The sequence below is a fragment of the Copadichromis virginalis genome, linkage group LG1 (assembly GCF_057382275.1).
Source record: "Copadichromis virginalis isolate Kocher_CV1m ecotype Utaka linkage group LG1, C_Virginalis_male_GT1.1, whole genome shotgun sequence".
In the NCBI taxonomy this organism is placed as follows: Eukaryota; Metazoa; Chordata; class Actinopteri; order Cichliformes; family Cichlidae; genus Copadichromis; species Copadichromis virginalis.
Genome location: NC_140618.1, coordinates 20,731,219 through 20,756,280, shown reverse-complemented (window position 1 = coordinate 20,756,280; position 25,062 = coordinate 20,731,219). Strand labels below are relative to the sequence as shown.

General features: G+C 41.5%; 2 protein-coding genes across 15 annotated transcripts in view; one reads left to right on the top strand and one right to left on the bottom strand.

Annotated features, from left to right (window-relative positions):
• mical2a (microtubule associated monooxygenase, calponin and LIM domain containing 2a) overlaps window positions 1-12,333 on the bottom strand; it is a 59,895-nt gene extending 47,562 nt beyond the window's left edge. For 6 of the 8 annotated variants that reach the window (XM_085454018.1, XM_085454001.1, XM_085454008.1 and 3 more), the window contains exons 1-2: window positions 12,232-12,333; window positions 467-835 (exon numbers count right to left, since the gene is read on the bottom strand). In XM_085454018.1, the coding sequence (XP_085310144.1) occupies window positions 467-727 (261 nt within the window). In that variant the 5' untranslated portion in view covers window positions 728-835; window positions 12,232-12,333. The remainder of the gene's footprint in view (window positions 1-466; window positions 836-12,231) is intronic. The other 2 variants (XM_085454025.1, XM_085454035.1) reach the window with 1 other exon arrangement.
• Window positions 12,334-12,414: 81 nt separating this feature from the next.
• dkk3a (dickkopf WNT signaling pathway inhibitor 3a) lies at window positions 12,415-24,487 on the top strand. Of its 7 annotated transcripts, XM_085454067.1 has the most exons (9): window positions 18,011-18,063; window positions 18,610-18,729; window positions 18,819-19,153; window positions 19,380-19,451; window positions 19,538-19,597; window positions 20,373-20,465; window positions 22,225-22,369; window positions 22,455-22,611; window positions 22,724-24,487. In XM_085454067.1, exons 3-9 carry the CDS (start codon window positions 18,956-18,958, stop codon window positions 22,809-22,811), a joined length of 813 nt encoding a protein of 270 aa, XP_085310193.1. In that variant the 5' UTR covers window positions 18,011-18,063; window positions 18,610-18,729; window positions 18,819-18,955; the 3' UTR covers window positions 22,812-24,487. The 7 variants fall into 7 exon arrangements, with proteins under 7 accessions (XP_085310201.1, XP_085310227.1, XP_085310218.1 ...); XM_085454075.1 differs by lacking the exons at window positions 18,011-18,063; window positions 18,610-18,729 and adding an exon at window positions 12,415-12,477; XM_085454101.1 differs by lacking the exons at window positions 18,011-18,063; window positions 18,610-18,729 and adding an exon at window positions 12,447-12,477 and having other exon boundaries at window positions 18,904-19,153.
• Window positions 24,488-25,062: the final 575 nt, after the last annotated feature.

Below are 25,062 nucleotides of genomic sequence, written 5' to 3'. Positions count from 1 at the left end.
TAAACTGAAAGATACATGCTTGAGATAGAAACCCCATCAGACTAAACATTTTCCCAGCTTTACTGTTTTTAACCACTTTTAACTTTTAACTAGCTTTATTTCAGCCACTAAACTCAAAAGTGAAGCTTAGAGTCAAAATATGAGAGCTGGCTGCTGAAAGGTTTTGTCAAGCAAATGAAAAACGGTGTGAAAAAGATGACGTCTATCGTTGTTTCTTCTATAAAAAACCCCAACAAAACAGCTGCTGTCATGCAGTAGACTCTGCAGTCTGGGGTAAAGGATCCTCGAAACCACTAACAAGGAGACTTTTTAAAAATAGCAACATGGCCACTCCAGGAAATAATCAAAGAATTTATGGGGCTGTGGAGAGCAGTTGATAAATATAAACAGAATATATCATGTCAACACCTCATATGACTTTTTTGCAGTATGTACAGTAGATGCACAAAGATGTAATCAAACCAACCTTAGTGCCCGCACAGGCTTGGCCTTTTCTGTACTCCTTATGGGACATCCTCTTGTCGAGCTTACTCCAAAGCGCTTTTGCTTTCCAGGAAGTAACCTTTGCCTTCAGACTGTTGTAGAAGGTGCTGTGCTCTGCGGGGTCGAGGTTCTGGCATCTGCAGAGGACGTTAAAGGCCTGAAGGGCTCCTTTGCAGGTCGAGGCCTGGATGAAGTTCTCAAACAGCTTCCCTACATTGTCCCTCTCCTCCTCTGTCTCTCCCATCTTCCCAGCTGCAGTAGATGGTCTGGTGTACGGAGGCGCCTGCTTAGTTCAGCGGTCTCTGCCAGATGTGGCTACACCCTCAGCTTGGCACGCACCATCATGCCCCGTCTGAGGAGGCAAGACACATAAGAGCCTGACGTCATCTTATGGCAAAGAGTCTCTCATAGGTTGCTTTAGGCAAATGACGTTTTTCCCTATTCTGTTATTAGAATGACTAAACTAAGCATTTTCCTTATGTTACATCGAGCTCTTTTAAGGGTTTGTAAACTAAAACGCTGAAGTATTTTAAGGTAGGTTGACAACACAGCTGGATTCTATCTACTGCATGACTCCGGCTTACCATAACGAATTGCTTTAAATTACAGGACAGTCAGTGCCACTCCACACTAAGTCAACAGGCATTTTGAAACACAGTAAGCTTACACCCACATCAACAAGATAAAATTTCAAGCACACAGGAGGATTTGAGACAAACACTAGAGAGAAAACCGAGCACAGAAGTAGAATGAGTCAGTCTGTCAACATCGGGCAGCTGTTGGAGCATATTTACTACTCGTGCTTTATAGAGGCATAACCATGGGAGCCTGTAAATTGAGGTCTCTGTGGTTTTGTGTAGTACGTCCTGGTACAACAAAGAGTCAAACTTTTCAGCAGCTTCAAGTGTGTTTGACAGCTTTGCAATAAAGAAAAGTTTCAATTTTACACAAGAACATCGGCATGAAAATAATGTAACATGCAACTAAAACTGTAGCATGTTTTTGACTGGGATTCATTTTGATACAAGAAAAAAGAAAACATTTCCATCATAGCCAGTTTTAAATTGAGTAACTAGCATTTATATATCAAACACCAATGAAGCCCATCATGGGCTCCATTCCCTAAAATAATAACACAATAAAGTGAAGGTGCAGCGATTTGTTAAAACATGTCAACATAAATGTAGCATATCAGGTGCGAAACGGAGTTTAAAGAATTGTAACAATCTGGATTATTTGGTGTGACTATCTTTAGATGGCTGCCGTTCCCTAAGACTGGTTCTGCCAGAGTCTTCTTCCTTGTTACTCATGGTTGTTGGGGGCATCTCTGCAGTGTTGTAGGGTCTAAACCTTACATTATGAAGCACCTTGAGCCAACTGTTGTTGCGATTTGGCATTATATATTTGTTCTGTCTGATGATCCCACACTGCTTCAGTAATGTTGGGGTCCGGGTTGTGGGGAGGCCAATCCATGACTGATAGAAAAACACACAATGGAACACTATTTGGGTTTGCCTTTACTGTATTGGCACTGTTTTTGGGATCCACCTTTGCCAATCAGTTACTTTCCCAATGTTACTGCATGGTGGATCAACATCTGATGGTGTGTTCGTAATTCCATCAATTTTGACAAGATTCCCATCACCACTGGCTGAAATCCAGCCACAAACATGACAGAGCATCCATCAGGTGTTACAGATGGCTGTGAACACTCACTGTTGGACCTCTTGCCTGACCTCCCATCTGATCAGACTTTTTCCCTATTTCTTTAGGGCATGACTTTCAAATACAGTTCATCTGCTGTGGATAGTTTTTAGGCCTGTCACTTCTTCTTTTATCCTCCATTTTTCCAGTTTCCTCGAAAACTATGAAAGCCTGGAGAACTATTGTTCAAAGCTGCTTAAAAAATAATAAAACAAAGTCTGGTTCCTTGGAAACAAATTATAGAGAAATGAGGGCGGCTCAAGACTTTTGCATATCACTTTATTTATCTTGCGGTATTTTTCGCTCCACTAAAAAACCAGACAGTGTTTTTGGAAGGAAGAAAGAGGTCCTTGAAATTCACTGTAAGGAAACGTTAGACTAACATAGGCTGATAGATGTGATTAGGTATGCACGCTTTATAGCCCACCTTGTACTCAGATATTTGTATTCATTATGCGCCTGCGTGTGAAAGCGATTGTTAATAACACATGCTCGTGTCATCGCAGAGCTGAACTGACAGAACAAAAAAAACCTTCACTTCTCTCTTTCTTCCAAACAACCATCAAGCATTTTGAAAACCACGCCACAAAAGTCTGTGCCAGGGGTTCAACATCAAAGCGAAATGTGAAAAATGTCTGCATTAAGCATGTGTGGGCTAACTTGGGTGGAGACCACAGCTTCCGTGAGTTTTGGGCGAAGTCTGCCTTTGGTATTTTAATGTCTAATGGAGGGACATAGGCATGGTTTGAAAAGAGGTCAGTCTACAAGTGCAAGACTTGGCCAGAGCTAAAGAATAACACAGTCTTACTATCAAATCCACGGGCCCACGGGCCTACATGAGCGCGACTGTCGTAGGGAGCTTAAGTCAGAAACGAAATTAAAAGAATAAATAAAAAACAACAACAAGCAACCAGTGAAATTTACTCACATTCAACGACCATTGAACCCTGGGTCAGGACAGTTTGGATTGTGTTTTGAATGTGGTGAGATTTTGAATGTTGCTACCACAGCAACAACAGTGTCCCCAGGCTAAAATTAACATATTCATTTGCAAAAGATCCTGTTTGGCCCTGTGTTTGCATCCTGTTTTGCTGCTCCTGTCGGTGTGGCTTTACACTTTAGAAACCGGCTGGGAAAGGGAACATTGTCAAACCAATTGAAAAGACGTATACCATTGTGTGTGCTTCAAAAAGCTCCTGTCCTGTCAGTAAATCTCACAGACCTCTGAGGCCTTCACAGCAAACATCCAGCCTCACTCAGTGAGCTGGCATTCCTTTGCCACGTGGCTAGAAGAGCCCTGAACTGCTCCATCAGCATGAGTTCAACACTCACACTGCTAGCCCTCTGGCTTCACCAGCCACAACTCGCAGGACCACCTCCACAGATTTTTGGGAAATCTACTCTTAATTGTCAACAACTGACAAGCAAGAACTACGATGAGCGTGATTAATGATACACAAGCTTTAATCCTACATGCATGGCAGGAAACTGTGATTGGAATATTGTTGTATATTCATGGGGTTTTTTAAGCTTTTGTAATGTCTTCCATTGCCTGTATTTAGTCATTTTCTTTGACATTTGCATTATAATAATCTTTTGGGCTGCTAAGTTATACCACAAAATGAACAAAAGAAATTTCCATTGTCATCACTATTGTCTGTTGCTGTATTTTCTCTATGCAATGACATCATTTTACTCTAAACTTTGGTGAGTGTTCAATAAGCTCTCATGCCCTTGGTGGACGGCTCAGTCAAAGAGATGTTTACTGCATTTATGTATTCACATTACAGTCTAAGCAAAGTGGTAAAACAGGCACCCTTATTGGAAACATCTGCTATAGGAGCCTGCGAGGACTATTGAAAAGGTACCACTTACTGTCTTCAGAGCCAAGTCGATGCTCAACACTCTAACTGCACTGTCTCTGGCAGAGTCCTATGACTTCACCATCCCTGCCTGACAGAATGGAAAGTCACTTGTGGGCCGACACAGTGAATCCGCAAAGCAGCTGTAAAAAATATAACTAATGACAGATGAAGCAGGCTGAACGCACATGCACACACGCCATACACGTCTTATGTCTAACCATATAATGCTTAATAGGATTGGAGATTTTGATTGCATGTAGGTTTAAGTTTCCTGTGTGTTTAGAAAGGAGTATAATTAAGTGAAACTACCTTAGTCCTGAGAAGATCAAGGGAAGTGATTAATTGTAAAAAGGCTGGTTTTTATATAGAAATAGCTTTGGTTTGTTTGTTTTAATTATCAATCCAGGAAGTACTAATATCTGATAAATTTTCAGTGATGTCACAGTACTTTGTGCAATCATTTTGTTGTAAAAAAAAAAAGAAACAAAAGAAACAAAACTCCTGAACAACAAATGCTTGTTTGGAACAGTGGCCAAGAGAAAGGCTCTTTTCCTCTTAAAAAAGAACTTGTAAGCACAGCTTAGGTTTGCAAAGTCGCATCTGAACAAACCACAAGACTTCTGGATGAATCTCCTTTGGTGAGACAAGACCAAAGTGAAGATGTTTGACCATAATTCCCAGCACCACATCTGGGAAAAACCAAACACAGCATATCAGCACAAACACCTCATACCAACTGTCAGCCAAAGTGGTGGAGGGGTGATGATTTAGGCTTTTTTTGTTTTGTTTTTTTGCAGCCACAGGACCTTAGAGTTATTGAGCCCACCCTGACCTCCTCTATATAACAACTTGTTCGAGAATCAAATGTAAGACTAACAGTAAGCTTGGCCTAAACTAGGTCATGCAAGAGGACAATGATCCCAAGCACACGGCTCTCATGTTGGGTCACTGGAGCAGGTAGCTCTCCAAATTTGATTTGGAAGATTCTTGTAAAGAAAAGTGGGACAAAATTCCTCCACAACAAATTGACAGAATGACACAATCCTACAGAAAACAATTACTTTAGGTTCTTGATGCTAAATGTGGTTTTTCAAGCTACTGAATCATGCGATGTACTTTGTTTTTCACAGTACTGTGAGAACATTTTATCTCATTCCTGCATACGGATGAGCATGCAACTGAGTGTCCTACATATAAAATGAAAGCACTGACGTGTCTTTGAGAGACACCGCCAGGTATCAGTTTTCAGTATGATAAAGGAGGAATCTTAGGAATGTGAAAGTGTACCTGCAACACCTACACAACAAAAATCTTTAAATCTTTATGTCCTCCTACACTACTCTATAAGATATATACTTTCTTTGTCTGTGGCCCTCAGGAACATGTTAATTTGTTACTAGCAAAGCCAGAAATCATTTTTTAAAAAGAGGCATAAACAAAATATTTTGTACCCTATGTAGTATGGCCTTTGTATACCTGTGTATCTGGAAAAGGAAAAATGGCACCAAAGAGGGGGGGAAAAAGCAACAACGATTCATTTACTTGTGACTTTATGGTGTCAGTCTGTTTGTTTTTTCCTTATTATTCAGTTGAATCAATTTTTTCTCTAAATTTTCATAGATATGGCATTCACACTGGCCACTATTTTCCCTACTGGCAACCCTTTTTCTTTACTTTAAGTCAGTTGACTTCTGTTTGCTTTGGGTTCATTGATTTGATGAGTCTGCTTAGTTGAACTGGCAGTTTAAATGATCTGCATGTTGATGTTATAGACTTTGGGTAGATGTGTATATACCACATGAGGTAAATGAACAAAGAAGGAAAGGAAAACAAACGTTCAAAACCACCATGAGAAAACTACAAGGCTTCAAACATAAATCCTTTCAACTAAACAAAAATGTGAATACAAAACTAATAATAATGTTGCGCAAAATAAGTAAATAAATAAAAACACTTTAACCCATGACTATGCCATGCCATTTTGGCTCTTTCATCTATCTTTACGTGACATCCCCTGGTGACTAATAGGCGAGCAGGATTTTCTTTCCTGTGTTGCTGTTTAGGCTCACATCGGTGTGATGTTTAATGGCCCGCAGTGAGGAATTAATAACTTCCCTCAAATGACTTAAAGCAAAATAAACAAGGCCATTTTGAAAATGTAAGGCGTGAAAGTAAACACTTGTCAGAAAAATCACTACTCAAGTAAAGTACAGAGACATAAAAATTCTACTTAAGCACAGTAATGAAGTATTTGTACTTCGTTACTTCCCACCTCTGCCTAGTGGTGGCTGAGGTTTGCAGTATCAGTTTCTCAATGAAGAGACCTCCACTCAGATAAAAAACAAACAAACATGTGCACACTAAGGATGTTCCTGTCAATTAATTTCATAGTCGACTAAACGAAGGGGGGGGAAAGTAGACTAACTAGCTAGTCTAAGACTAAGAAACACTCAATTATGATGTTAAATTCGAAAACTATTTAATGGACTATGTCAAAAATTGATAAGAAAACAATTTTAAACCATTTCAAATTCAAATTCAAATTCAAATTTTATTTGAATTTTATTTTATGACATTTTTGGTGTTCATATCGCACTTTTAGACTCTATAAAAGCAAACATAGACCCAGAACCATGGACTGAACTACCAAGCTTCTGGTAGATCTAGCTCTACGTCATGACCAGAAAATGACATCAGTGCTCCCACCAAAAAAGTCATCAAGGAGGTTTGATTCACAGTCAAATATTCCAACTTCCACTTTAAACCAGCGAGCGTGCAGTGAGTAACATTTAGCCTATCACAATCTGTGATTAGTGGTCATAAGTGGACGGATATCCTCTGAACATGTGCAACAGTATTAGCTCATTAGCTCATAAGCCTTTTTTCTTTTTACATGTAAAATTATTAACGGGAACAGTAACCTATTAAGATACATTAGATAACTTGATGGTTGAGAGAAAGACAGGATCTCCAAAAGGCAAACATCAGCCAATAATAACAGTGAACTGATACATCGTTCCGACTCTAGTGCAGACTGTTTGGAGGTCAAAGAGCGAGCTATATCTGGGTATTAGCTACACAGGCAAAGCTTGTTAAAAAGATCAATTCAGTGGCAGATTCCACGGAAGTCTGACAGCAAATAAGTACAGAATATCAACATTTTTATCTCTAAGAGATACTCTTAACTCACTGAGTGTAAGACAATCAGTGATTGAACAACACCATGTGAAAACGGTTGTGCTTTAAACCTAAAGGCAATAAATACAATGTAAGAAACTGGATCAAGTGTCAATGCACTGTCTTCATTTGTTTCTGCAGAGCACGGAGCTTCTGGCTATCAGGATACAATAGGAAGCTGACAACACAAGGAAAACATTGGGAGTGCTGGGAAATGCACATACTGTAGTGCCGTCAGCCAGCAACAGTAATTACAGACTGGATTGAAGAAAACCAGGAAGGAACCCTCTGTAGACCTGATAAGCAGGCAGCTTGCCTCTGAAAACATTGCACTCATGTGGACTTCAGCCTGTGGGCTCTGCCCTCCACCAGGCCCCAAAGCTCCACAGTATTATCTCAGCTCTCAGAAATCTGGCTGCGTGTTCAGGCAGCATTGCCAAAACAAAGGAAGATTTGTCATGAGATAGGTAGAAAGACTGACAGATCACAGTATACATCAGTCAACTTCAGAGGGGGAAAGGTCTAAATTCACTCAAACGGGAGCAGACTTGTGAAGCTTCGGGGCTGCTTTTTGGATGCCCATTTGACCTGCAAGGCGTGTTCTCCACATGGCTCTATCAGAAAATAATTTATCAAGAGTCGCACTGACACCAACAATTTACAGGAGCAATTATTACATCTACCTACACGTTATTAGAAGTCCCTACAGTCTCCTTAATAAACCAATAAACGGACTCACGACAACCTAACATTACACATCAGTGAACTTGGACCACTCACACCACAGAGAGGCACATTAAAGGTTTGTACAGCCGTGTATCACTGCCTGGCAGGAACAGCAGCTTCTGTACGCCAGCAATCATGAAAGCTAGTCTTGGAATAGACAAGTGTCATGTTGCAAAAGAAAACAGCACATGATACGAAAGGACATCGTCACAAGCAAAAACATGTAAACAAGAGACTCTGTAAACTAGATTAGCGCCAGAAAAACCCACAAAATTGCACAAAGTTCAACCCAATAAGAGTCAGAGTTTGGTACCATCAGGCTAACGCTTCAGGTGATGCACCGCACCACAGTAAAATTACTACAGCTGTGTCGGTCCTTCAGTGGCTCCAGCTTAACTGTGTTTATATGCGATATGTGCCAATGTTGCAATGTAGAAATGGGGAAGCAGAAATGTGTTTGTTTGCTGTCCTATTTTAAGCTGACCTGAAGTGGCAGAGATGACTCCTACGAGTCAAATGGGAACTTTAACCATGGCGCAGATGATTAAGCAGCAGACCACACGGAACGACGGGCCGCACCTATCTCCCAGAGCTCCTGTCTCTTTTAGTGTAGCTGATGCCTGGACACATGTGCCTGTTTTTTATGCTGTGGAACAAGGAAGGAAACATATTGCAGAGAGGAAGGAGAAAGTTTACAACACCTCCCTGGCAATAATGACTACAAGCTTCCACTTGTAGTGTTTCAGGCTGTGTGAAACTCATTGTTTTTACTGTACCTCACATATTTTTAACAATTCAGTTCACAAAGACATTCAGTGATTTTAATACTCGACAAGCTCACAAGTAGATGTCTTGATGACTGTAACCATCTAACCTAATCCTAACCAAGCAACAAACACTGTTTCAGAGGCAGAACTGGGTCGAAACACCATAAACTGTGAAATGTATTAGCACAATCACAACCTTCACAATCATTAATATGACTCAAAAGTCCCACAGTTTCACCAATCATTAATACTAAAAAAGGAACGAAACGATTTTTAAAAAAAGGAATGGAGGAAAGCCATCCACTGTGGCAACTCGTTAAGGGAGCAGGGGGCAAATTTCCCTTCAACTCAACCTGACTTCATATTTTTCACCTGGATGCCTGCACACCACCTGCAAGATAAGCCCCTGTTGCACAGATCTAGAAACTGCTCACCAACCCTGTTCCACCCCAAAGATCCTTGCGGCCTCTATCAAAGCTTGACCATGACCCTGATCAGGTGACCCTGAATCCTCCCTTAGTTCGCTGCAATAGGCCTAGGCTGCCAGGGGCTTCCCATAATGCACTAAATGTTTCGTGTTCACTCACCTTCTTCACCCACTATGTGCTTCACACCACTTTTTATTTAATCATTAGTTATTAATCTCTCTTCCAGAGCAGGTTTTTTGTGCTGTCTTCCTTCCCTCAGCCCAACCTGTCATCGCAGATAGCTGGCCCTCGGTGAGCCTGGCTTTTCCTGTTAAAGGGAATTTTTCTTCCCACAGTCTAGCATTCACACACTTACACTCTAGTAGATACATCTTGCCCAAGAATACTTTGGCATGTGGAGCGGAGGAATCAAGGATTGAACCACCAGCCTTCTGATCACCGAGCATGAGCCACAGCTCAGGCCAGTGGATTTAAACCCAGGCTCTTCTTACTGTGAGGTGATTACTAGCGCTTACTAGTGTTGACCATCACACAACCATGCCACCCACTGTGCGTATATAAATTGACCTGTTTTGTCAGGCAAAGGTCTTAAAACCCTGATAACTATCCTGAAACTAAAGATAGACTTTGGTCTATTAAATAACGTTTCTTTTAGATCCTTCATAAGGACCATAAAACTGTAGTTCCTCAGTTGGCACCATGAGTCAAGGGGGCTGTGCAGCTTTCTGCACTCACTGAACCTCCAGGGACTGTTGTTAGGTTAAACTCCAGTAAAGCTGGTAATTGCAAACTAAAAATGAAATGCTGCCATGGGAATTTGCAATGTAAGCTACTGAACCCTGTCACACTCATTTTTTCAACAGTAAAGTGGCAGTTTACAAATGGGGACGTTTGTATGCTTCCGTTTCACCAGTCAGTTTATCGCACTGGTTCCTCATGTGTTACAATGGTTCAAGAATCTGACGTACAGCCCCTATTGCTGCTTGATGTTTGTGTATTCTTTCAGATGTACAGTACACTTCAGTGCTAAAAGGAGACAACCAGGAATCACAGATGAATCTGTCATAGCTCACCATGTTTGGCGCACGAGCGTCAAAGCCACTGAGACAAGAATATACAGTTTACTGTGACTTCCAACGCATTTTACATCATAATGCATGAAGCCAAAAAAAGGGTAAATGAAAGGGGAATTCGAGCGAGAGGAGAATTCTGCGGTCGCACTTCGATGTTGATGCAGAAAGAGGTTGTTTACTATAAAATATAAAGTCCAGCAGGGATTAAAACAAACAAAACAAAAAAACACTCTTTCCATGCTGGAGAATAATCTTTCATTCTGTCTGTGAAGGTTCTCAGTCATCCAGGTCATTGTAGTCAAAGGAGCTTGCAAAGAAAAGCGTCTGGACTTCTTTAAGTTACTTTTAGACGTTTCACCTCTCATCCGAGAAGCTTCTTCAGTTCTAAGGTCAAATGGTGGAGAGTCCCAGATATAAACCTAGTGGGAGTGACCCCCCACAGAGGGACAAAAGGACCCCCTGATGATCCTCTAATCGTCTGAGCCAAGGTGTGAAACTGGGTGTGGGTCCCAATCAGTCAGAGTTTCAGGTGAGTTCATTGTGAAACCTGGCTCCACCTTATCATGCGAATTCCTGAGGTCAGATGGCCCAGGATGTGAGTGGGCGTTAAGGCGTCTGGGGAGAGATCTCAGAACTGGATTATAGATGGCAGAGAGTTGGTGTCGTAAACCCCCGCCTCTGTTCAAAGATGGTCGCTCACAGTGGACATAGATGGCTTCTTTCACTCCTCTTTCAAACCATCTGTCCTCTCTGTCCAAAATGTGAACATTGGCATCCTCGAAAGAGTGTCCTTTATCCTTAAGATGCAGATGGACTGCTGAGTCTTGTCCTGTGGAGGTGGCTCTTCTGTGTTGTGCCATGCGCTTGTGAAGTGGCTGTTTGGTCTCTCCAATGTAGAGGTTTGGGCATTCCTCGCTGCACTGTACAGCAATCTTTCATTCTCACAGTTCGATGGGCAAACCTAAGCTGTATCTAAACTTCACATTCTTAAACTACACAGGAAATGATTGCTCACACAGCACTGGGAAGGAGCGCTACCGCTATTTGTATGACTCTTTAGAGCTTCCAGAAAACTGTGTCTCATGAATCATCTCCCAAGCCATATGAAACATAGCAGCCGGCGAGCTCGTGCAGTATGTTGAAACACATGGAAGAAGGATAAACAAATTAGTCTAGGCTGAAGGGCTTTTTCCTGCTTCATCAGGAAGACCTGCTAGATCCTAGGTCCAGCTGTGTATTAACTTGTAGTTACACTGCAAAACATTAACAGGTGGCTTCTGCCTCTCATTGAGCTTCTTTTTAGTAGCCGGCCTGTAAAGGCTGCCAACACCACACCTTTCTTTATAATGCAACGTATGTCGGTGTGCAGCTCAAAATAAATAAAGCCTGAGGTGGTATTTAGAGTCTAGAAGCCACTGAGTAGGTGGTTATGAGAGGAAGAGTTAACTAACCAGCAGCTTTACCTTTTTGAACTTCGATGCATAGAAAAGATCTCATTCCGGGTTTTAAATAAAGGTCCCTGGAGTCATGTTTGACAGGCTGGCACACTACACACGATTTATGGCTTACAGCAGCACAACAGCACCAAAAACAAACAAAACTAAACTAAAGTAGGCTGGGCGAAGTGCAGATAACCTTTTTTGTTATCAGAGAATAGGAACGAGCCTCTGTCAGATGTCTGACTGCTCTCAGGCAGCCTTCAACCGGGAAGCGATATGATCACGCTTCAGTTTTCGGCACCAGTTCAGAAAGCTCCAACGACATGAGAAACAGTGATCGTGGATAAATCAGTAAACAAACGAAACAGCATACAAAGTAATGACTGGAGTGAATCCTGGATTTCTCGCTAACAGCGTGCCTGTCATTCATTCCCGGTGTAATAACTGCTAACTTTGATCGCGTTGCTTAACAGGATCAAAAACTTCTATCAGGTGTCTCACGGTCACACCTCCCACAGCTGGCACTAATGACATCAGAAACGTACACAGCGTGAAAGAGCAGAACTTACCTTGTGCGCCTTTCTGCCTGAGTCTTCGGTTAATCGAGCTGCGGGACTGCTGTGGAAAGTAAAGTGCGTCCTAAGTCAGACTGACAGGCAGTAGTTTCTGTGCAGCTGCGTCCAGCGATTAAGGGGCGGTGCTCTAACGTGGGACACATCCCACGTGGGCACAGCGCCTGTGGCTGCTGTTTAATCCACACTTTCTCAGGGAAGGGCACCGCTCCGCCGACCACCTGCTGTCTGCGCAGAAAGCAGGTGAGAGCTGCCCGCACAACACACTGGATCCACCCCTGAATATTAAAGGATTACCAACGTAAATAAATACTTCAAATCAAAAATGCTTTTATTTAAAAAGATGATTAAGTCATTATTACTGAGGAAGATCCAAATACACTAACTAAACACATCTAACTAAACCTGTAAATATCAAAAAAGTTATTCGGGTGGAAGACGAGACTACGAGGCGCCAGAAACTCCACTTAGTCAACACTGTGGGTCATGTTTTGCAGCTTGTCAGCAGGAAATGTACAAAACCACAGCACCGTGGACAAAACCTGTGAGCAAACCATTTGAAAAAAGGCTTAAAATAGGCGGCAAGGACGGATATAGGTTTATTTTTAAAGTGCGTTGCGCCATCTTGTGGCCTGTTTTTGAAATAGAAAGAAAACTACCACGTCTCACGCTTCTGTTTGAGCGGGTTTCCACTGGTACGCTGGACCGGTGAACACCGGGGTTGGTTGACAGGTTGCTTGTTACTGCCACATCAGTGTGCAGTGTGGATTTCTGTCACACATATATCACACATTTGACCTGACAATAAGCCCATTTTGCAGTTCTGTTTGTGGAAAACTTTGAGATGAAGACATATTTTGTCAGTTTCTTGGATCAGAGTGATTTTTTTGTGCGTGTTGTTGTTGTTGTATTTGTTTTAATAGCTCTTAAACAAAATTAGTCATTTCAGGGGAGACTTTTTTGAAAGAAAAATGAAGACAAGACTAAATTATTTATTTTATTGTGTGACTCCCTTTTTATATATTCATTTATTTTTGCAGGACGTTTTGTGGCGAGCCCAAGAAAGCAATGTCTATCAAAACTGGTCTTTTTTAAATTTTATTTTAATGCTTGCCTTTTTTTTTTTTTTTTAAAGAACTTTATTGGACAAACAGTGAGTATACAACATACGAACAGATGAAGTATACAAAGAACAGAACATGAACACACAAAACCAGGGGTAAAAAATAATAATTATATGGATACACACAAAAATTCACATATATATGATGTTTTAAGAGCTTTTTTGTTGGTGGAGTCTGATACTGATTGGATGTACAATTCCACATCCTTAAGAAAATGACAGAAATATGGTGTTTTATAAGTAAACTTACATTTATGGATAAAAAATTTAGCTAAAAGTATTAACAAATTTATTACTGCCAAAACTGATGTCACAACGATCGTACCCCTGGAAATCGAGGGGTTTACGTTTGTCATGACTGACTTGTGTGACTCTTACATCAAGACTACCAACATTCAAATATCCAAAGCGGGTCAAATTTTATTTAGACTTTTTACTTGCCTAAAAGCTATAATCCTACTGAAGAAGCCGAATAGTGCACATAATTAATCATCAAAATGCAGTCAAGCAAAAAAAAGAAAGAATACTAATTAAATTAGTAATGCTACCCAGTCATATGGAAAGATTTAGGGCCAATGTGTGACACATCTTTATTTTATTTTTTTACATTTTAATGTACATAATGATTATTTTATTAGATTTGTATTTTTAATTTTTGTTTTTACATTGATTCCACCAAATACAAACACAAATTAAATATATGCTGACTTTCTAGATGGAAGTAAATGTAAATTATATAATCTATAAAATGATGTAAAAGTATTTTTTTTATTGCTTACAAGTACATCCATCCATCTGCTTATCCCGAGCCGGTTTGCGGGGAAACAGCCTAAGCAGAGAAGCCCAGACCTCCCTCTCCCCACCCACCTCCTGGATGGCCGAACTCATCAACCTTCAGAGAAAGCTCATTTCCGCCGCTTATTTCCGTGATCTCATTCTTTTCGTCACTATCCACAGATCATGACCACAGGTGAGGTTAAGGATGTAGACCGACCGGTACATTGAGAGCTTGTCTTTTACTCTCAGCTGTCTCTTCACAACGACAGACTGATACAGCGGCTGCAGTGATGCAGACGCTGTATCACTGCAGCCTTCTCCCGTCACTTGTGAACAAAACCCCAAGATACTTAAACTCCTCCACTTGGGGCAGGAATTTGTCCCTGTCCCTGACAGAGTCCAACACCCACCGGAAACAAGTCTGACTTTTTGCCAGCTGTGCAGACCAAGCTCTTGCAACAGGTTGCATAAGCATTTAGCTTATACAAACTGCTTAAAAGTTCTCCCACAGTCCAAAGACATCCAGTTAGTGGGGACAGGTTAATTGATCAATGTAAATTGCCCATAGGTGTAAATGCGGGAGTGAATGTGAGTGGGACTGGTTGTCTGTCTCTGTGCGTTAGCCCTGCGACAGACTGGCAACTTGTCCAGGGTGTACCCTGCCTCTCACCCCATGACAGCTGGGATAGGCTCCAGCGCCCCCGTGACCCTGGAAAGGATATTCGGAAGCGAATGGATGGAGTTTTCATAGTCACTTTGTTAATGCTGTCCATTTAAATGGTCTTACCCGTACACACTGGCTCCTGTTAAGGATCCTCCATCTGAATGATGATCTGAACACCCTTCTGAACAAACTAGCAGGTGTAGAAGGCACTACTGGCCCATATCTATGGGGCTGATTTCTGCTAATAATGCCCATTGAATGGAATGATGACTTCTGAAGCAGGTGTCTGGTGAGTATCAGAATCAGAATCAGAATCAGAATACTTTATTGATCCCTGGGGGAAATTATTTTTTGTTACAGTGCTCCATTTTTTTAGTAGCGCGGGAGTTTGGGATTCTTCATTATTCATGACACAGAGGGAAACTTTATTAATACTTTTGCAAAGTACGTGGCTTACCTCTAATAGTTAAACACATTAGGTCAATGACTGGATGAATTAGACTCATTAATGTCACGTGGTATGAATAAGCCAATTACATTGCAAACTCACTGAGATCAAAGAGCCATCGAACTGTGACGTCATCAGAAGAAATGCTTATAAAGAACCCGCGTTCAGTCTGACCCTCAGTGTTTTTGTGTCCGTCAAACTTCAACTAAACTTCTCCTGCGAAGATGTACTGAGAAGAAGCATTTTTACACATTTTCAACTAGTATCCAAGAAGGATTTCCACTCGTCTTATCGCTAAGATAGAAGACAGAATCTAGTTACACTCCAATCCAATCCAACTTTATTTATAAAGTACTTTAAAATAGCCAGCACAGGACCAAAGTGCTGTACAGTAAATAAGTTAAGAACAATAGAATAAAAGTTACAAAAAAAAGTTAAACACATAATACATAAAAATTAAAACAGCCCTATATAAAAAACAACATAAAACATCATAGAATCAACAAAAACAACTAAAATAAAGGCCAACATCTCACTAAAACCAACATCATCAGCTCACTGCAGTCAAGTAAAAAAACCAACATCTCAAGTGGTGTCAAAGGCCAGGGTGAACAAATGGGTTTTTAGAATTGATTTAAAAACAGGCAGAGAAGAGGCCTGTCTAATCTCTAAAGGCAGATTGTTCCACAGTTTTGAAGCTGCTACAGAAAAAGCACGATCTCCTCTAAGTTTACGCTCAGTCCTGTTTACATTCAGGAACAGGTGATCAGCTGACCTGAGAGCTGGTGATTGTATAAGGCTGTAGCAACACAGAGAGATATAGGCTATGGAGGGCTTTAAAAGCAAATAAAAGAATTTTAAAATGGATCCTAAAAGGAATGGGCAACCAGTGAAGTGAAGCTAAAATAGGGGAAATGTGCTTACACTTTCGAGTGTTAGATAACAGACAAGCTGCAGTATTTTGCACCCTCTGTAGATGAGTAATGTATGAAGCACTGACCCCTATATAAAGTGCACTACAGTAATCCAGCCGAGTGCTAACAAAGGCGTGGATGCAAACTGCATTTCGTTGCCCTGTACCTGTGACATGTGCAATGACAATAAAGTTGAATTCTATTCTATAACTGTCTCCAAGTGCTGCCATGAAAGAATTGGTTTTATTTTAGTCAACTGCCTCAGCGGAAAGAAGCTAGATTTTACCACTGCCTTAATCTGACCGTCAAGCTTCAGTTCAGAGTCCCCTTTGACCCCCAGGTTTGTGACAGTTGGCTTATTATACAGGGCCAAGGAATCTAAATACACATTGGGGGTCTCAGTGGGGCTACCAAAAACCATCACCTCAGTCTTTTTGTCATTGATTTTTAAAAACGTAAGAGACAACCAAGCCTTAATGTTATCAAGACACTGAAGTAATGGCTGTACGGAATATGTGCCTTTTTTCTTTAGAGGGACATAGATCTGACAGTCATCAGCATAAAAGTGAAATGCAATGCTGTGTTTTCTCAATATAAAACCAAGAGGGAGCAGACACAAAGAAAAGAGGAGGGGCCCTAGAACTGAGCCCTGTGGGACACCGCACAAGAGATGAGCGGAGGACGACACATGGTCACAGAGACTGACACAAAAAGTTCACTCTGCCAAGTAGAGCCTGAACCACTCCAGTGCTGTGCCTCTTATGCCCACAGTAAAATGGCACGATCCACTGTATCAAACGCAGCTGTCAAATCTAAAAGCACAAGAACAAGACAGTCACCAGCATCAGTAGCTAAAAATATGTAATTAAAATTTTTTCAAATGGCTGATTCAGTGCTATGTAAGGATGTAAAACCGGACTGGAAAATCTCTAGTTTGCTGCCATGTCCCAAAGAAACAATAACCCCAGACACCCACGAAATAACTGTGCTAATCCCAACGAGATCTCCGAGGGAAAACTGCAAACTGCGAGAGAGTACTTACATGTTGAGGGGTTGCCTCAATGGACTCCGCAACAAAAGAAGGAATTTCCTTCATGTTGATACCTTTGCCGATTCAGAAACGCAACTTGAGGAAAAAAAACAAACATCTGGAGGAGGAAAACCAAATACTGAAGAAAGAGAACATGGAGGTGGAAAACATAAAAAGCCACTATGCACAGCTGGAGGAAAACAAAAAACCTAAACAGCTGGAGCACAAATATGAAATAATGGAGAGAAAGATGCATCTGAAAGTGGCAGAGCTTAAAGAAAAGCTGAAAGATGCCCACTTGATAACTGAAATAGAAAATGACTACAAGCAATATCAGCTAAACAAACACATGGAAGCCAAACAACAACCGCAGGAGAAATGTCAAGAGTTTGAGCTGAAGAACCAAAGGCTGCAGAACAGAAATGCAGAGTTAGTTAGAGTCAGTTAGAGTTAGTGTTAGGAGTGTGTAATAATAATAATCATCCTCTTGTCATTGGGTACAGCTACAAGTGTGCTTTCAGGATGTAGCAGATGTAAAAGCTGCATCTCAGACACTTCAAGCATCAGTCAGCATGTTAAATGTTAAAGTCGATGGCAATAGGTGAGTAGGTGAATTTTGTCAAAAAATGTGTGCAACTACAGGACAGTCCAGGGATTATTTTTATTTTATTTATTTATTTATTTACTTTACGCACGGGAAATTGACAGATGGATTGGTGCTGCCCCTGCAGTGATGCGGACACTGTACCGATCAGTCGTGCTGAAGACTGTGGGTAGTGACGTGAGTAGAGCCACTGCTGCTCCACATTGAAAGAAGCCAGTGGAGGGGGTTCGGGTATCTCACTAGGATGCCTCCTGGGTGAGGTGTTCCAGGTATGCCCACAGGGCAGACCCAGGACACGCGGGAGAGATGATATCTCTCAGCTGGCCTGGGAACACCTTGGTGTTCACCCGGAAAGGCTGGAGGAGGTGGCTATAGGGAGAGGGAGGTCTGGAGGTCCTGCCCTGGTGGAGTTTCTTAATGGAAAACTCATTGTTGCAGCCAGGGGCAGCACAAAACTGATTTTTAGTTTTAGTGTCCTCGTTTTCCTCTTTGTTCTCGATACTGTCAGTAGTTAGCTAACATAAACTAATGCTAGTCCGTTAGCCGCAGTCAACCACATGATGTCGTGTTCCCTACCGACAGAAGATGGCGCTAAACATGTTTTGAAAACTTTCTCAGCTTCACAGAGTGAATGTCCGTTTTTGAGAACAGGGCTCAATGATGACAGTTTACAATTTTTCGTAACTGTTTTAGCAGCTAAAGTATACTTCCGCTTACATCACCAGCTTCTGTGTAAAACTGCAAGCACACCTGCGTTTAAAAAAAAGTCAAGTTTGATGTGTGTTTTTCCATTTTATTTTTGTTTTTAACGGCAGAGAAGAAAAACCTCGTCTCTGTTTACCTGGGCTACGCTTACTCACTGTTTACCTCGCCTATTGACTTCGAATAGTGGTTAAACCTGGCCGGAACTATGTTTGAAGTGCGCTGTTAAGTTGGTAACACACAATTAAAATAATGCGCACATTATCAAGTCGGCTTATTTTTCATTTTATGTATTATTTCTATTGTTATTTCACCTGTTAAGGGGCCGTCATGAATGTGGAGGTTTGATGGAAAAACCCTGCAGTGACGGAAACATCAGCTGTGGTGACGCTGTTTGTGTTTCTCAGCATCACTGCCACACCCTCCTCGGAGTGCAGCAGCAGCATCCTCAGCAGCAGCATGGTGCCAGCCATCCTGCTCGTTTTGGCTGTCACAGCAGTCTGCAATGGCATCCTCCCTGAGATAGTGGACCCGGGCATTAGTCACATCCTGGAGAATGACTCTGCACAGGGACAAGCGGAGCCGGACAGCGTATTTGTGGAAGTGGAGCAGCTGCCAGAGGATCCACAGCAAAAGCCCGAGGACTCGTTTCACCAAGTAAGCAGCCAGTTGCACCTCTCACTCAGCTTTTTACATGACATATAGCATTACCTAACTGCCTGTAGTATGTAGGATCTCAGTGGGTTGTATGATGAAAGTATTTTTTTTAAAACACTTCAATCTCTGGACAGAAATGAAGATCAGATGCAGCAATAAAGTAACATCAGAGTTATGCATCTTTTTTCCTGAAATCTGGCTTTGATCCTCTCCAAAATCCTTTCAGATAAATGAGGAGAACTCTCAGTCGAGTCTTCACAATGCAAATGCTTCTGATAAAGTGACTGATAAAGACCAGGTAGGCTAAGAAACAGTAAAGTAAAGTGAGGCACTGTTTGTTTCCCCTTGTGATTGAAACTTAATGTATGTCCCATCTTCACCCAGGAGACAAACAACATTACCACAGTCGACAGTTCTAACGACCTGGAGAACAGAGTCGATCACGTAAGCCCGTCCTGTTTACCTGCACGTTCAAAAAGAAATCTAGCTTTTGTATGACCTTCAGCTGCTCGGTTATCATCGCTGAAGAGGTTGCATAATGTCTTGGTGCACCATCACAGCCACTGACTTGGCACTATGTCAGCAAACGAATCAAAAGCGTACTTTTGTCTCCATTCGGCCCTTTTCCTGTGTACAAATAAGTGGTAAAGATGTCAATTCTCAAATGGTCTACTAGGTTTGTCATTTTTAAATAAGTGATGATTACGTGCTTTAGGACTAAAGCTGCAAACACAAAGTGAGGTTATGTAACCAAGCACTTTTGGACATATGGTGATTAACTGTCAAATCCAGTTGGGTAGCTTTCTGATAACTCAAGTTTTGTGGCTCGGGGTGTCACAGTGCAACTAATAAAAGCATCAGTCCAAAATATCAGCCTAGTTTTTCCTGTATGAGTAAAAGAATCTCCATTTATGTGGTTAGCATCTTGCTACATTTACACGCTGTCTCACCGTTTATTTTGGCAAAATCTGTTGGGTGATTTGATGTTAGACACAGAACAGAAAAACTAGGTCAGGCGTCAGTCTAAATAATAAATAAAACCAGAGAAGGTGCCGCATTAATATATGTTTTGTGCTTCAACACCTTCAACTGTACTGTGTTGTGAATGTGTATTCAGTTAAGGGTTTCTCTGACTAGAGCTGTCAGACCCATATTTAATATTTAAATGTAATTAGAAAAACGAGCTGGCCTGATGTAGTCTCGCCTCTCTCGTATTTAGGGATGCATCAGTGACGATGACTGTGGAAAGGGAAGGTACTGCCTTCACGACCCACATAATGCCAAGTGTCTGCCATGTAAAGCGCTCGATATGGTGAGTCAACCTAAGAGACTTTTCTGTGGACGTCTTCACTGTTTTCATAATTCTTCTCTAAAACGCACTGTTTCTCCTGTCTGACGCTTTCCAACACGCACAACACGATGCGCTCTTACATCCAGCCTGCTGAGGTTTCACACTGACTGCATTGCAGTGCGTCCACAAGTGTAATTGGAGTGTGCTGTTTCCAAGCACTCTGTCCTGTGAGCATCTCATGAAAGGGGGGCAGGTTAAATATGAGCTCTTCCCTTCCATCTGCTCTCTCGGAGAACATAGAGAACAAAAGCGATTCAAATCAAAGTCCTCTTATCTCATTGGTTTTATTCAGGACTCTGTTCTACCTGTGTTGCTTGTTCAGCTGAGTCTCAATTGGATATATTAGTGTTGATGTTGACGTATGAAAAAAGCAGTGGAAGATGATGGCAGCCTGCCAAACAAGGGTAGAGGGAGGATAAATGCACAGAGGACAGGATCTGTGTCTTCTCAAAGTCGCTGACGTGGAAAACTGTGACTTTGCAGTGTCTTAAAGATGTGATATTAGGATCTCTTTCCACTGCAATCACAGATCAGCTGACCTGCTGATCTCATTTATATATTTATATATATTCTTTAAGTCAGCAGGATTGGAGAATAATTAACGCCATTTGTGCTCAATACAATTCAATTCAAATTTATATGTACAGCGCCAAATTACAACAACAGTTGCCTCGAGGCACTTTATATTGTACCTGATCCAGCCCTAACTATAGGCTTTATCAAAAAGGAACGTTTTAAGCCTAATCTTAAGAGCATAGATAGTGTCTGTCTCCTGAATATAAACTGCTGGTTCCACAGAAGAGGGGCCTGAAAACTGAAGGCTTTGCCTCCCATTCTACTTTTAAATACTCTAGGAACAACAAGTAGGCCTGCAGTGCGAGAGTGAAGTGCTCTAATGGTGTGATATGGTACTATAAGGTCATTAGGATAAGATGGAGCCTGATTATTTAAGACCTTGTATGTGAGGAGCAGGATTTTGAATTCAATTCTGGATTTAACAGGGAGCCAATGAAGGGAAGCCAATATAAGAGAAATATGCTCTCTCTTTCTAGTCCCTGTCAGTACTCTTGCTGCAGCATTTTGGATCACACGAAGGCTTTTCAGGGAGTTTTAGAACATCCTGATAAAAACTATTTACAGTAGTTCAGCCTAGAAGTCATAAATGCATGAACTAGTTTTTCAGCGTCGCTCTGGGACAGGATATTTCTAATTTTAGAGATATTGTGCAAATGGCAGAAAGCAGTCCTACATATTTGTTTAATATGTGCATTGAAGTACATATCCTGGTCAAAAATGACTCTAAGATTCCTCAGTGTTGCTGGAGGCCGAGGTCATGCCATCCAGAGTAAGAATCTGGTTAGAAACCGGATTTCTAAGATTTTTAGGGCCGAGTACAGTCACCTCAGTTTTATCTGAATTTAGAAGCAGAATGTTAGAGGTCGACCAGGTCTTTATGTCTTTAAGACATTCCTGCAGTTTAACTAATTGGTGTGTGTTATCTGGCTTCATGGACAGATAGAGCTGGGTGTCATCTGCACAGCAATGAAAATGTATCCTGTGCTTTCTGATGATACTGCCTAAAGGAAGCATGTATAATGTAATTCTCCCAGGAATCTCAGTGTTGTTACAGTGGAGGTGCATGTTCTTTTAAAGCATCTGTGTTAGGAGAAGGGCTGCCTGCTGAATTGTTGGCTGTTTGCTCAAATGCTACTTTTCTTAGTCCTGCACTAAGGATGCAGAGTGCTGTGGCGAACAGCTCTGTGTGTGGGGCCAGTGCAGCCAAAATGCAACCAAGGGAGAGGCCGGAAGCACTTGTCAATACCAGACTGACTGCAGCCCAGACCTCTGCTGTGCTTTCCATAACGGTATGTAGTACAGCATGTGTTTATCAGTCACTACCTACACACCCCCAGAGAACTTACCTTTGTTTTTGTTTTGTGTGGTGATTAGTCCTCCTCTTCCCCGTCTGTTCGGCCAAGCCTATTGAACGTGAGCGCTGCTTTGGTGCCTCAAACCACCTGACTGAGTTGTTGTCCTGGGGCCCGCAAGATGAGGGACCCAGGAAATATTGCCCCTGTGCAGGAGATCTCCACTGTCAAGACCTGGGGTGAGTGCAGTACATATAATCACATAAAACAGATTAAAATACCGGTACCCCAAAAATATTAAAGTTTTATGTATGTATGATGCTGTAGTATTCTCTTTTTTTTCCTCCACAGAAGAGGGTCAATGTGCCTGAAAGGAGAGGACTCGAGTGAAGAGGACCTGGCAGACACGCTGTACTCAGAGATAGACTACATACTTTAGGCTCGGCTCGATTTATTAACATTGCCTTGTAAAAAGCTAGACAGACTTCTGAGCTTTTTTCTTTTTTCTTTGCAAAGAGCACTTTCTATTTGCCGGCTTCTGTCAAAGCAGTAAATATTTAGGGCATGGGAAATGGATGGCAGTATATGTAGACTAAAATTTTAGAAATACAGACAGGTGGCACATGAAAGGAAAAAAACTGGCGGCTTATCCAAACTTGACTCAGCTGGTATTTGGATGATTTGAACCATTCACCTCCGTAGAAGAAAAACGCCACAGCGAGTGTCCAAAGCAAAAAGCAAGCCACAGCCTGAGGAGCTAGTTGTGTCATCGGCACGTTGTTCGATGATTCTTTAATCTTTGTAAGGGAATTCTGGGCAAGAGGCACTTGAAGACAGCCACTTTGTAAAACACCTACTTGGCAAGTTCTTTGATGCAGCTTCATTTCTTTGTTGTTGCAGTCATCACAGTGGGGTGATAAAGTGCCTGCCCCTGTTTTCCTGGCATGGCTCATGTCCCCTTGGATTGTCGGGTTGCTCGAAATCAATATGAATTTGTTTGTGTAATCTCCTTTATCCTAGGATGAAACATGTCCACCATGATGGGAGTGGTTCTCTTCCAAGATTACATAATTACCCTAAATCCTATCACCCGGCGGTGATAGGATTTAGGGCAGGACCCCCAAGAGTCTAGACCCTGGTGGTGGCGAAGATGAAGACGAAGCTTGGTTGGAGCGCTGACTGAGGTGTCTGTAAGGTGGAAATGGGGGTGGTTGCACAAATGAGTCTGAAAGGGAGAATGACAGACAGCACAGTTTTAAACCATGGAAAGTGGAGGTTGATTGGCTCAAAGAAGGCAGACAAGAAGATGATTGGACTAGAGGGAGTGATGCAGAGAACAAAAAGCAGCCTAACACAGGTTGATGAGCAGATCTTCCTTGTTGAAGTTTCACGTTAGGCTTTCCATCATCATTTAAATACTAAACGAGGGAATAACTTTTGGGAAGAGGTTTCATCCCTGCAGCAGAGCTCCGGAGATCTCAGGGCACGCTGAGGCTACTCTGGTTGGTCATTTAAACAGAACGGCCTTATTTTGGTTTTGCCTTTAATTTGTCATTCTTCTGTATGTAAATCGTGATGAAAGAAAAAACAGGAAGAGTGTGCGTTTGCAGGCCTGTCTTGAAACGACAATTTACTTTCTTACCCTCGACAGCAAAATAAAAATAACTCTAGACTTTATAAGCTGCTCACTTCGCTGATTATATCTGATCACAGCAGATTGGAGTTGCTTCATGCACTGTATGAAAAATAAAACAGTAGGCATGTAGTTAGAACTGCTCTGCGTATAATGCTGGCATATTTTCAGTATGTGGCTTCTTCTATTCCTGCTAACATTTCAATAACTGCTGCCAATGAGTCTTTAAAATCTAAGAAGCTTGTTTACTTTTCTAACTGTAGCTGCTCGAAACTTGTACTAGTTTCTTAAGTTGAGAAAGTCTTTTTTTCCCCCACAGATGTGTTCTTCTCACAACCTAGCCCTCAACATTTACATTGCAGAGACGACATAGAACATAACCCAATGTTTTTGTGATCTATATTATACAGTTGTTCCTTTCTTTGATGAATCCATGGTGAAATGTTACCTGTGAGATGCTAAATTAAACTGCAGTGATGCTGTGTGTTCAGGTCATCTGAGCAGAATACACAGAAACTAGGAAAACAAATAATGTAGAGTCTCATGCAGTCAAGTTACCCTGCAAATCATTTTGCTGGGATTGTTATACATACTGAATATTAATTACACCAAAATTGAAGTAATTTACTGCTTCCTAGTATGGGATTCATAACAAAATGCCATGTAATCAATAAACTGATAAACCACCATCAAATGTACTTTATAATCGCTCATTCACCAAGTACAAAAACCTGAGCTCAGGAGGGAAAGCAACTTTTCTCTATTTGAAGGCTGGAACTACCCTGATCAGATATCAGGATGATCATTAAAGATTGACCAGAATGCAGACTCCATTTAAAAGTACTCAGTAAGACCGAGCAACGTTTTATACATTATATATTCCATAATATAAAAGAAGTGTGATATCCCAGTACGGGTTTGTGTTTTGGTAAACTCTTCCAAATCACCACTCAGGGTACTCTTAACACCTTTTCCTCCCACAAAAATGTTTAAGTCCGTGTGGACGAGCTGCACCATCTCGGTTGTGTGGCACGGTGGTGCTGTGGTTAGCATAGCA

Coding starts and splice junctions, on each gene's coding strand:
- dkk3a (XM_085454075.1), top strand. CDS start 18,956: ATGGTGCCAGCCATCCTGCTCGTTTTGGCTGTCACAGCAGTCTGCAAT. Junction 19,598..20,372: donor TGGAGAACAGAGTCGATCAC/GTAAGCCCGTCC, acceptor TCTCGTATTTAG/GGATGCATCAGTGACGATGA. Junction 22,370..22,454: donor CTGCTGTGCTTTCCATAACG/GTATGTAGTACA, acceptor TGTGGTGATTAG/TCCTCCTCTTCCCCGTCTGT.